Consider the following 12,913-nt stretch of genomic DNA (forward strand, 5'->3'; position numbering starts at 1 on the left):
TGAACACTGGGCCAGGTCTCAGGTCTGCAGAACAGAAACCTGCTCCTCTGCTTAAAATAGAAAAAGGGATTTAAGTTTTCACACCTTCCTTTCTCTCTTTCTAGAAACAAAGAGTGAAGTAAAAGACAAATATAGCTCTTGAAGAATGTGGCATATGTAGTCTTTTCAGGACACAGCTTTCCTTTTATTATAAATTAACAGTATGCTTAGGCCTAAAAAAAAATCTTCAAATGAAACCTGGAATTAAAAATAAAGGAAAACAGAACAAATAATTTGCTGTAAAATGGTATTCAGGCAAAGATATGAGAAATGAATGTGAAGCTGTAATGCTTCATATGAGCTCTATGTGTAAGAACTGCTCATGCCCAAATACAGCCTGCATATATTTTAAGGCACTTTTCAACACTACACCAGGCTTTTCCCACAGGTGGCAACGATCATTCTCTGCATGGCTCCGTTGTATTCCTTGTACTTACTGTAATGCTCTTTCTTTGGATATTTGCCAAGATGCCACTGCTTACCTGCATTTTTCTTAGATTAGGGAAGTCTCCTGGCGAGATCTGATGCTCCCGTTCAATCCGGGCATAAATATCTCCCAAGTTGTTAACAAGCTCTTTCTTTTTATTGTCTTTCCCAAACATTGAGGGCATTTCCTTCTTTAGAGAACTGATGATATAGGCATGGACCTGAAGGAAATTAATTTGGAATGAAGGTAATGGTTAAATAGCGCATCAGAAAATTCTTCTCAGCAGAGTATCTGTGCCTAGGACTCAACTGCATCTTGTCCCACCCTGAAGGGCAAGCTCAGCTCCTCAGTTTGCCTGGACCTATGGGTTGTTATTCCAGTGCTAAATGCTCAGCTGTGTGCTCTGGCTGTGCTGAGACAAGGTGTAATCCTGAGCATACAGACAGTGACATTCATATGCACTTTGTGGAGGGAGTGGTGTTTTGTTCTTTCTTTCCTTCTACTGGGCATGACCTTCAAGGGAACAGTCCCTTTCCAGTCCAAACATACATGTTCAATGTTTTAGTATGGATACCAGTCCTTAACTTGGTTAACATTCTGCTTTTTTTTAATGGTGAACCTAGCACTTCTTGAAATGAAGACCCTTGCACTGAAAGCTTTTGAGAGATCTTTTGATCTCCTTTCTCAACTCACTTTGGGTTCTTTCGTGTATTTTTAGGGGCTTCTTTCAGTTTATTTCAAATACTCAGGAATACTACAGGCTTATTTATTGTTTGTGTACGTCTCCATCACCTCTGCATCCATCTAAGAAAGGCACCTCTCTTGGCTAACAAAGTTTAAAACAGAAGACCTAGAACTTATCAATTCCCTTTGTGTATAATTCTGATATACTGAATTGGTCCAAATTCTCAAGTTGCTACCACAGAGAACCTGCCTTCCAGATCCCTTCAAGTGCTACCTGCTTTGATCTGTAGTTGCCTTCCTCACTTCTGGCCTGCCAAGATTGACACACCAAACAAAGGAGTTGTTTTCTTCTCATATTGGCATAGGGCTCATATGCTGGGCCTGAATTAAATTGGTTGGAAAAAGAGTAGGATCCACCAGTTCTGCAAGCTGAACTGCCAAAAACACTTCTCCATAGGCTGCATGCTGCAGACAGCCCAAACCAAATGTTTGGGGCTTCTATGCCAATACCTACCTTGGCCAGCCGGGCTCGCTTGATGAGATCGTTCAGCTTCCTCAGGGCAGCATTGCGGGGCAGGCTCTGGATATCCCTGAACAGGTCCTGCTCCTCTGCCTCAAACAACTTGCGGTTGTCAGGGATGAGCAGTGGATGGGACCAGAAGGAGCCGATGTAGACTCTGATGACCTCGGGAGTGTTGACGATCTTTCCCAGGGACCACATGAGGGCACCGTACACCCGCATCAGCTGCTGAGTCTCTATCTGGTCAGCCTTGTTGAGAACAACTCTCATCTTGTCCTCATGGTTCTTTAGGGCCTTGATGACCTCAGAGAATTCATCAGAGATGTCCAGCTTGTGAGCATCAAAGAGGAGAATGATGCGGTCAACTCGTTCTGCGAACCACTCCAGTACAGCAGCGAAGTCATACCCTGCAAGGCGGGGAGGAAGAGCAGAGATGCAGCAAACGTGGGAGTAGAGAGCCTACTTGCTGTATTCAAACTATATCTGTACCTAACTGAGGGTAAGCTTGCAAGGAAATGGCTTTCACAGTAGAGCAGTTTAGCTTGATAAGGATATGAGGCACTGTCCTCCACATGGAAATGTCACAGCACACAGTTAATGACAGCTCTTGTCTTCTCTACATTAAGAGATCACCCAAAGAAGTCTTGTACTTGTGCTCCAGATCTTCATTAAAATGCACATCAAGGAGCAACTGCTGTATTCAAACACCTACTGCAGAAGTATTAGACACAGCAACAAGACAGGTCTAGTTTGCGAATGACTGGCCATCAGAATAGGCTACAAAGAAAGCTGAGTAATTGCAATACTTGCACCCAGACTGGTTTGAGATGTGTATCTCCACTGCTAAATAAATCTCAGGTCTTGTCTAGTTGTGCAAGGCTAACTTTGTCCCGTTTAATTCAAAACCCAGCATGCAAATAATCTTTCTTACCAGAGTAATCAGCCTGTCATACCTGCTGCATGTGCACAAAGCCAAATGATTTGTGTTCACCTAGCCAAGAGCTTGACACTTAGCAGACAGCATTGCTGTGAATACCAGAGGCAGACACACACCAGGAACAGTGGGTTTAAATTTCATGTGCCTCAGGACTAAAGAGAATGGATTCAGTGTCAGACTGGGTCCACCTCTAAGCAGTACAGGGCATGATAACCAGTGTGTGAAGTCCCTAAAACAGTAGTAGTGACAGCAACGGAATTACCTTTTTTCCTAGCTCTGTGGTGTTTTTTTACCCTTCTTCTTTAAAGTCCTGGTGAGAGACTGGTTGGTTCTCTCCCCCTGCTCTGTCAGGCTCTCCTATGCTGTGCAACATTTGGGGTTATCTGAGTCACCAGAGTGCTGCACTTTGTTAAGGGAAATCAGGACAGAGCAAATGCTACTTGCATTCAAATCCTTTAATATACTATTTTAATCTTGGCTTTCATGAATAATTACATGATAATTAGTTCGGTGCTTTTTCCTCCTGCTCTCCTTTCTTTTTTTTCCTTTCTTTCCTTCTGTCCCCTGTAAAACCTAGAGGCAACCAGTGCAGCCCAATCATTAGACTGGAACTACAGAAGGGAGGATAGCAGCACTCTGATCTTTTCTATGCTGGCCTGTTCTTCCATATGACTAAGCAAACTGGAGTGAAATCCTAGCTCTCATGTCAGCAGTAAAGCCTGTGTGAACTTTCTCCTCAGCTGGATAAATTGGTATTAACTTTTTGCCACTGAGAACTTTTATACAACTTTGAAGTATTATTACTGGGCAGTGTTCTGCTTTGGTCAATTACAGTTTGCTCCTTACAGGAAAAGGGGGTGGCAGTGTGGGTGTGTGAGGTGTGTGTTCTTGGATTGCCCTGCTCTCTTCCATGGGATCTACAGAAATCTCAAATGAAAGACAGATGTTTGTCTCACCAGTGTCCTTCTGCTCATCAGGACAGGAGTGTCTCCTCTAACAGGAGCAAGCAATTCTGGGCCCTGGCTCTTTGCTCAGTTATGTTTGATGCTGAGAACTTCAGAGAATTCAGAATCAGTATTAGCTTTGAAAAGACCTGCTGAGCATTCAATACATTATATTGATAGCTATGTATCTTGCTCAATCCGTGTGTTTGACCTCAAACACGGTCACAAGTCAGTTTTTAAAAACTGCAATAAACTTGATCCTTCTAGCTTTCAGATACTAACATACTTTTTTAACCTTAGATGCTAACCTCAGCTTTTCAGCTTCAGGGGTTCTGGCTGCTGGGAGCTCTACTCCACTGCTCTAATTGCAAATCTGCTGCAAAGATCAGCATGCTGACTCCTTCCAAACCCGTGCTGGGGGCAGTGGCAGCAGGACAAAGTCGATGCTGAACACCTCACTTCACTTGGCCTGGGTTCAGGCTGTCAGCTGTCCCTCTGCAAGCAGATCAACAGAGGTGCAAACAGGGACCTCCCATGCCCCCTCAAACTTTGCTAAACAGAAGGTATGCAGACTTTATGTTCACTTCTGCCAGGGCTGGAAGTCATCTGGCATGGCAGGACAGTTTATTCTTCATACACAGAGCTACACAGCTTGCTTTTTCATCATGGAAGCAGTGAGTCAGGGTGACTTTATTTGGAGATGTTTGTGCATTTAACCTCGTCAAATCGCATGGACTGAGATGTTTTCTTGTCAAAGCTGGCACATGTTTGAATTGTACCATAGCTACTTTGTCCAGTCTTTTTCTTGGGAGAATCAAGTGGAAATGAGCCATGCTCTCTAGCCTACCCTGTAATGCTATAGTGATGTCCTGTCACAGATCATGTGGGTGGTTTCCCTCTGACAGTAGAGGAACAGTCACTGTTACTCTCTGTTGTGTTAATAGGGGCTGGGATGAGTTGGGGAACGTGCCTGCACCTGACACTCAGCCCATCTTGCAGGGATTAAGTAGAAGTGGGAACTAATTATTTTAAAAAAGGCAGCTATAGAAAAAAAGTGCAATTGTAGTTTTGGTTTTAACTGAGGACTTGGGAGACTGACCTTAGTCTGGGTCTCAAGGTTTGTCCAAAAGTATCTTTAGGTGCTTAGCTTTCATGATTTTTATTCCGTATTAAGCCTGCATCCACACTAGCACTTAACAGGTATCTATTTCCTGAGCCTCTCTTTCCTATTAACAAAAACAAATGTTGCTCTACCCAGCAAGAAAAGGAAATTAATATCTGCTCAGATTCTTTGTGTATTCCCAGCTGCTACAGTAACATACAATGAGTCTTGAATGTCCCTGTGGACTTCATTAAATGTCTAGATTGATTAGCAGACTTTCTTTCCTGGCTTCTTTGCTTGTTCAGAGATATTCTCCTGACAGCTGTCCTGCATATCTCCATTAAAGAGAGAACAAAGCCCTGGAGAGTAACACTTGGTGTTGACTGCTCTGAAACATCACCATGGGCTCATTTACATCTCACACTGGGACAAAAGCCCAACCCACACCCTTCCCTTGTATGTCCCACTTGCTCTGCCTCTGGGGAACCTCTCCTGTTGGTGCCCAGCTAAGCAAGAAACAAGTCTTGTGTGTGATCACAGCTGCGTTCCTCTGTATGGAGGTACTTAGCAGGAAAAACAAGGTGTAAGTGTAGGTATTCTGTTCTTAAGTCATGGAATGCTATAGAGGGAAAGAGGGAAAAGTTATCCTGAGTGCTGTAAAGTTCCTTAACACATGGCATGATGTGGCACAGAGCTGTTTACAACTATCTACTTGGAGTCACTAACTGCGGTGGTGTTTAGGCACACAGTGCCTAGGGAACTGCTACAGATGTGATTCATGGGGTCCACTTTTTAGTTTTGCTTTTAGTGTATAACAGAGTAGACTGTTACTAAAATATTTGCATAGCAGGATGACAGTGTAAATGGCTAAGGGCAAGCTATTAATAAAGGTGTTTAAAAATAAGGTCTTAGATTAATATTTTAATGTTTAGTTTGGAGCTTTCATTTTTGAAAGGCTGTGAAGGACACAGAGAACTCAGGGCATTTTGCCTGGCTCCAGCCAGAGCTGGAGGTGTTCAACACCTGAAAACATAAGGTTTATTCTACAACTAAATTAAAGCATTATAGCCTCGCTTCAGTTTCTTCCCTCCTGGCCCATTTTTCATTTCACAGATACACTGGGCCTGCCTCTTTCTTCCAGCAGTTTATTACTGTGTGAGCTTAGACCAAGAACGTATCTTCATCTGCAGTCAAATTAGGAGATTTCCTGGTGTCCCTTGCTCATTCCATTGCAAATGCGTTGTCTCCCTACAGCTCCCTGTGTTGTAGGGTGTTGCTAAGGCCTCTCACAAAAGCAGGCAGTCACACTCTTTGCTTTGGCAGTGTTTCAGGGATGGGTGAAGCTGTCCACGGAACAAAGCATGGTTTTATTGTGAATTTACAGAGTGGCAGGGAAGCCATCTGGTTGCCAAAGCTGCATTAATGCAAAACCATTATTACAGGGATGTTCAGACAGAACTGTAAAGGGAAGAATTTGCTGTTCAGTAATGTCTCTCTGTTGTACTTGCACCCCTGTTGAAAAATATGCTGCATATTTAAACATTCTCTAACATCACTGATGCAGCTTCTTTCACAACCTCCAGATAAGGTGAATGTGAAGAGAAAATTAATCCCAGTCATACAGTGCTAGGAGGACAAGATGAACACAATAACAATTTTATTCCATCAGATTTTTTTCATGGGACAGGTTTCCTTTTGACAGCATGAAAATGACTCAAAAGACTTAACACAAAGCTGACAAGTCAGCAGGACTGTCAGTGGGTTCAGCCTGCAGAGAAAATGATCTTGCAGACACTCTGCCACCTAGACTCTATAAGGCAGGCTGCTGGCCTAATGAATTCTTGTCTGTGCACCACTGGAATACGTGGCACCGTGCATCTCACCAAGAACTGGCAGGATTATGCAATCACATTCTGTCAAGTCAGATCAGGCATGATACAGTCTTTTTGCTGACTGTGGGAAGATGGATCATACCTGACCCAGCACAAAATCTGCCTGGCTATAAGATTTTAAAGCAAATTTGAACCAGCAAGGAGTAGGCATGCACTGATTCAGCATTTCTCACCATGAAGCTACACTGGTTGTTGGTTTAGGTTTGTTTGTGCTGTTTTTTTTACTGGTAGCAAACATACTACTGATATCCTGTCTTGTGGAACCACAGCCACAGGTCCTGTGGTAGTGGAGTTCAGGTGGGGTTGAATGGGAACAGTGAGATCAAGAAGTGCTGAAAACCCCAAAGCTGCTGCTTTGCACCAGGTATCTCGCAGCTTGCTGTTATTGTTGCTGTAAATCATGCTGCTGCTTTTGGCAATTCACCTCTTTCCTGCTGAATTTTAGTCACCGGGAGCCTCCTTCTGACCTTTCTAAAGCTGGTGTTATCTTTCATTGCAGAGATGAAAGATTTACCAGATTGTGCCACTCAATAAGGCAGAGTTTTATGGTAGTGTCCCTATTTGTCAAGTGGGAGACTGGCTCTGATTGTCTGAGGACAACATCCCAAGATGGGACAGCTGACACACTGCACTGACTGCTTGGAGAGGGAACAGCTCTGGGGAGATGAAATGAATGCTGATTTCAGGGAGCTTATGACTTAAATTTTTGTAATTGAATAAGAGGGTTTTGAGGCTTAGTCTAACTGGTCACAGCAATGTCCTGCCTGAAAGCCTTTCAGAGTCCAGGGAAGAAGACTTATGTCATTGCAAAACAAGCAGGCAGCCCACACTGGAGGGGGAGAATGTGCCAGAAAGGGCAGGTGTTACCCAAATGTGACACATGGCTGTGAGCAAAGGAGAAGGAAGGTCAGAAGAAGAAAATGAGGGGAGGGAGAGGGAAGTGACACATCCCTTTGAGAACACAAATAGTGGGAAGCTGGGTTGGGTGGCTGTTACAAGACCCAGAGAGTACAGAGAGTAATGGTGTCCTAGAGAGAGAAGGGTGCTGGGTAAGAGTATCAGAGAGGAAACAGCTGGGACTGGGTGGAAGAAGAGTGATTTGAACAAGTTTCTCTCAAGGTGAGGAGCTGGTGGTGCCAGCAAGGAGAGGACAGAAGGGATGATGAAAAGCAAGTGATGGGTACTGGATACACCTCACTGCATCCAGTTCATCCTAAAACACCTTTGTAAAAAGCTACCATACTCCTCTCTGAAAGTGGCTACCTTCCAAAGGAATATAAAGAGATTCCTGTAATGCATATCTGTGGGTGTGTTGGGAAGTACACAGAAGGCCTTTGGGATGAAAAGATTTCTTTGAATGTCACATGCCCTAATTTCTAGAGCAGGCCCAGCTTGCCAATCACTTCTGCCTGTTCCTATACTCAAATAATTAATCTGTCCTGGAGCTGCTGATTCAGAGCACTGGGAGCTACATCCTCCTGCTAGTGCTCCATATTTCCTTCTCCTCTGTACCAAGAACTAATGGAAACATTAACTACATTTTGGAGGCTTTAAGGTTTCCAAAGCAAAGCAAAAGGACTCAAATCACAGCAGATCTCTGTTCTGAGCTAGCAACAGTGCTAACACTTACATTAACCAGTGCCTGGAGTGCCAGACTGCATGGCCTTTTGCTGTCATGTTGTTTACTGCAAGGGCTTCAGGGAGGGAAAGAGACTTGGGAGCCTGATGGGGCTCTCACTTTATGTCACTGCAAAGTGAACAAAAGCTCTCTAGGCACATTCAGATCAGGTGGAGCAAAACTGAGGAGAGCGTTGTCCAGAGCTAAGTTTCCCTATAACAGCCTGTTTAGCTCCTATGTACACACAGCTGTAACTTGTCCCATCTACAACTTTATATCTTTGCCACTTGTGACAGATGGGCCTGAGAGTTACCTGGTACTTGGGCCAATTCTCAAAACAGTTCCTAGACAGATTTTGAGATCGCAGAAGGCACCTTAATACAGGCCAAGTTTTCCAGAGAAGTCAATGCATAGCAGTGTTGATGTGTAGCTGGGATTCCAAGGAATATTTTTACTATAGCATTCAAACACAAACTGAATTCTTCTGCATTCATACTTTAAATTTCAGGAGAAATCATGCTTGAAAAGCTGGCCTGAAATGGCCACCAGTAACTGATCGCTCCCAGTGACCAGGAAACACATTCCTTCTCCATTGTTACTCAGAATGTTGAAAAGAATGTATAATGGGCAAAAATAATGCAAACTGATGAGATGCTGATGGCACGACCATCTTCCCTCAATGCAAGAGATACTTAGAATAATTCTGGAGTGCACAGTGCACAGCAAATGGACAAGCTGCACAGCTGTTCTAAAACTCAGACTTGTTTAGTAACACAAATTAAATGCTTGCTGTATGTTAACAGGAATAGAAAAAAGCACAGCCCTTTCTATCTGCGCAGCCATTTAATCTTGTTCTTTTGTGTTACTTTTGGTTTTGCTCTTCCTGTTCTGAACTGCAAAATATATCAGTATTTCCAACCCTAATCATGGAGACAGTCCCTCTCCTCTCCCCTCCCCTCCCCCCCAATAAAATAATGGTTTGGCCTTCTCGAATCCCAAATATATTCTTGACATTTTGTTTGCATGCTGCTTTCAGGTCAGAAGTGTTAGGCTCATCTCTAGAAATAAAAATGAGAACTGTGCAGATCTTCTTTTCATTTTTGTGTTGTTTTTAAGAGGAAGTGCAGAACAGAGTGACTGTAAGAGCTGAGCATTTCAGCTGGAACTGTATGTGTTAAGTGAGACTGTGATAAAATCAGGCAAGTTGGCAGAGCAGCTGTAATGGAGGTGAACTCGAAAGTCAAAACTAACCAGTGCACTTTCACCCTCCCAGGCAGAGTGAAATACAGAATATAAGCAAACATCACCAGTGGGGAGTATTATAGCAAATATTTGAAATGCCTCCCTTTTAGAGGCTTTCAGGGTGGATGCCTTTAGTTTGTATCATGCCGTTGCTAGCACATGTGACAAAGCTCCTCAGAAAAAATATTTTTTGTTGCCATCATACCCTAAAGAGCATTGCATAAAGTGGGAGAACATCAATTCCCTTGGTGTTTGCCCTTCCCTTCCAAGCATGGCTATTTGAGACACAGTCAGGCTGAGAGCTCTGCACTGCCCAAGACTGTTGCTATTAACATTTTTCTTCTTGCTGTCAGACTGGTGAGTGACTAAGTGTCTCTGGTGCTGAAGCTGCTGGTCATTTGGGAATTCCATTTTCCCAGGAGAAGGGTGAGGCTGGTGGGTAGGGTTTTTTCCCTTGGTTATGGAATGCTTAGGCTGTACTGAAGCCAGAATGGAACTGGTGGAAGGCTGGGAAAATGCTGGAATAGTGTATACTGAAATAAAACCAATAGGGAATGACACTGGCAGTCCTTACCTCCTGGCTAGGACCTTGTAGTCACCACTAACACAGGAAAGGGAGAAGGTGGCATACAGCGTGAATATAAAGTGTTCAGGATATATCCAGGGAGTACTACCCCAAAAGAGGGACCAAATACAGCTTGGCCGAGGTGTCACTGAACTTGGCAGACTTGGATCTGCTCAGCTCAGGGCAGATGTAGGTCGAGACAGGTGGGCAGCACAGCGTGCAAAGCTCAGCCCCCAGGGATGGCACTGCCACTGAAGCACAAGAGTTCCTCTTGCCAGGTGGCTCCATTAGCAGGGCAGACTGCACAAGGTGATGAATTATGAGGAAGTCCTCACTCCTGTCCTGGCTCCGCACGACCTGATCTGTGGCCCTCCCCTCTGTCCTCATTTATTTCAGTACTGTCATCCCCTCCTCATTTTCCCTCCCAGCAGGTGGGCCTGAGCTCATTATGTGACACCAGAACAGTGCTTTGCAAGTGGATGGCATTTGTATCATTATCAAATTGTCAAATCAGACAAGACTGTGCTGCTTTGGTACAAACGCCTCCCCTATGGCCATTTCTGCAGCCTCATGCTCCCTTAGAAACAATAAATACCAAAAAGGACATAGAGCAGGGGACAAGGCAATGCAATCTTTAGTTCTTTAAATATGGACAAAGATTCATGGCCCAGTCTGTAAAAAAGACCAGAAGAGAAATGGCTGCCTTCCAGTCAAGGATAATACTGAAGCAGTAACAGACAGGATGCTTTGGGCCAGGACATCCTGGAAACACTTCCCACATAGCCTGTAAATGACACCTGTACATCTTAGGGAGTCTGGCTACCCCACCTGTGACACTGTGGGTGCCCACCACAAAGCACTGCATGAGTCAGGAGCTCAGTAGGTCAAATCAGTGCAGGCAGCTCCTTGGCTACACTTTTTATGGGAGCCTGAGAGCAGGAGCAGCTGCTGTGTCCGTGCTGGTGATGTCACTGCATGTCAAAGGGATGTGCACTTCAGCTATGACAGACTGCATCACCCTCAATTGCTTGACAGGCCTAAACCTGCAGCTCTGCTACTGGGAAACTTCATGGGCTGCTCTGTGGGGAAAAGGGGCCCTTTATGGTCATGCAGTCCTGGAAGAGAGCCAGTGCAGAACTTTGTTTCCTCGGATTATACAGCATTCCTTCGAGCAAAGCTTGGTAGCCATTTAATGCAAAGCCCTGCTGCTGGCTGTAGGAGGCTGAGTGCCATAGCACTAAAAACAAGCACACTGTGCTTGCACACACACTGGCTGTGAAGGGACTGTCAGATTGGTCATCTTTAAGAGCAACAAGGCAGTGAATTTAATTCAGAGTTGAGTTCAGACAACTGAAAAGCTTCAGAACCCAGACTGGTCCCTGAATCAATTCTTTAAACCCTGTTCCCTTGCTCCTGCCCTTTGAAACATGGATGCAATAACAGGAAGAGCTACTGCTTTGAAATTCAGGGGTATAAGGTGGCTCTCATGGATTGCTAAGCTTTGACAGCATGGTATTCTGCTAAGCTGACACTATATAGACTAACTAATGTTCCTGACATCTAATGGGGAAGGAGACAGACTTGTGATGTTCCCACTGAGAGGAATTTCCTATTTTTAGAAATGCTGCTGGTTCTCATGGGATGGGCAGGCTGGGAAAGCCTGCCACATCTTTTGCATCTTTACTTTCTCCCCCAAATTTATAACAGAATGCTGCTTCACTATCTACTCTCTTCCCTGACACTGCACCCAGGTACCCCAGTCTGAGGGTCATAGAACCTACTAAGCATTAAGGTAAGCACCTTAATTACCTTTTTTACCTTAGAAAGGTAAGATGCTTACCTTTCTAAGGTAAGAAAAGCATTCCTGTTGCAAGCAGTTAGCAAAACCTCTGTAAGACTCCCTCAGGTATTGCTTCACTCCCAAGTAAAATCTGAGCAGGCTGGGAAGGTACAGAGGGAGCAGAAGAATTTTATTGTGTCAGCCCTGTCTTGTTTCCTTCCTAGACCATGTTAGTGCTCTATCTGCCTTCAAAACCAACTTGCTAATGAAGTCAGCTGGCTTGTAAGCTTGGTGACAAAGCTGTCAGCCTCACCACTTTTTCCTATTCCTCTTCCATGTGAGCCAGCAGCTCAGTACTCCCTTTCAAACACCTTGAGATCAGCTCAAGCCAATGCCTGGCAGCAGCCCTTCCTAAATACAGGCACCTCAGCACTCTTTTGACTCTTCCTGCTCCCTGTAGACAGAAATTGCTGGAGTTGTCCCAGCCTCAACAAAGCCATATTGACCTAAACCAGACGAAGATCTTGTCCTGTATCTTTTGCAAGGTCATCTGACCTGGCCCACATGATCACTTTCAGTCTGACCTGGATGTAAATAGTGATAAAGTGAGATCCCACCTACACTGTACTTTTAACTGCTGTGATTAGATTAGTTGACAGATCATGACAGCCCCCTTGTCTGGCTGCAGACACAGCAGAGCAAATTCCTGGGATGGCAGGATGATCAGGAGACCAGGCTGTACTCCATCTAGAGTTGCCTCCTAGCAAAAGGGTCGAATGACCACACACTGTAGTCACAGGGCCAATGTGCCAGTTTTCTGCCCTAAGTGCACTTAATTGCACTGGGGACGTTGTCCAGGAAGAACCTGTTCCACATGCTGAGACAGGCCTCCAGTTCTACAAACATGTATAGCATGCAAAAATGTACAGAACTGGGACTCCCCTTTAGCCTCCTCAGCTGTTTCCAAATGTTTGCAGAGGCATTATTGGCTTGGGTTAAAGTACACCAGTGACTTTTGTAACAGTGCACAGCTGTGTTAGAAGCATGTTCTGGCATTGCTGGCATCTATTAGAGTAGCTGCAGGAAGTATAGAATTGTTTAAGTTAGAAAAGATCTTTAAGATCACTGAACCCAGCACTGGCCTCAGTCCATTGATCTGTCCC

General features: G+C 44.5%; 1 protein-coding gene across 1 annotated transcript in view; it reads right to left on the reverse strand.

Annotated features, from left to right (window-relative positions):
• EHD3 (EH domain containing 3) overlaps nt 1-12,913 on the reverse strand; it is a 29,911-nt gene that overhangs the window by 2,823 nt on the left and 14,175 nt on the right. Inside the window, exons 4-5 of the mRNA XM_062489346.1 lie at nt 1,665-2,077; nt 522-686 (exon numbers count right to left, since the gene is read on the reverse strand). Of these exons, the coding sequence (XP_062345330.1) occupies nt 522-686; nt 1,665-2,077 (578 nt within the window). The remainder of the gene's footprint in view (nt 1-521; nt 687-1,664; nt 2,078-12,913) is intronic.

Source organism: Cinclus cinclus, chromosome 3 (assembly GCF_963662255.1).
Source record: "Cinclus cinclus chromosome 3, bCinCin1.1, whole genome shotgun sequence".
Lineage (NCBI taxonomy): Eukaryota > Metazoa > Chordata > Aves > Passeriformes > Cinclidae > Cinclus > Cinclus cinclus.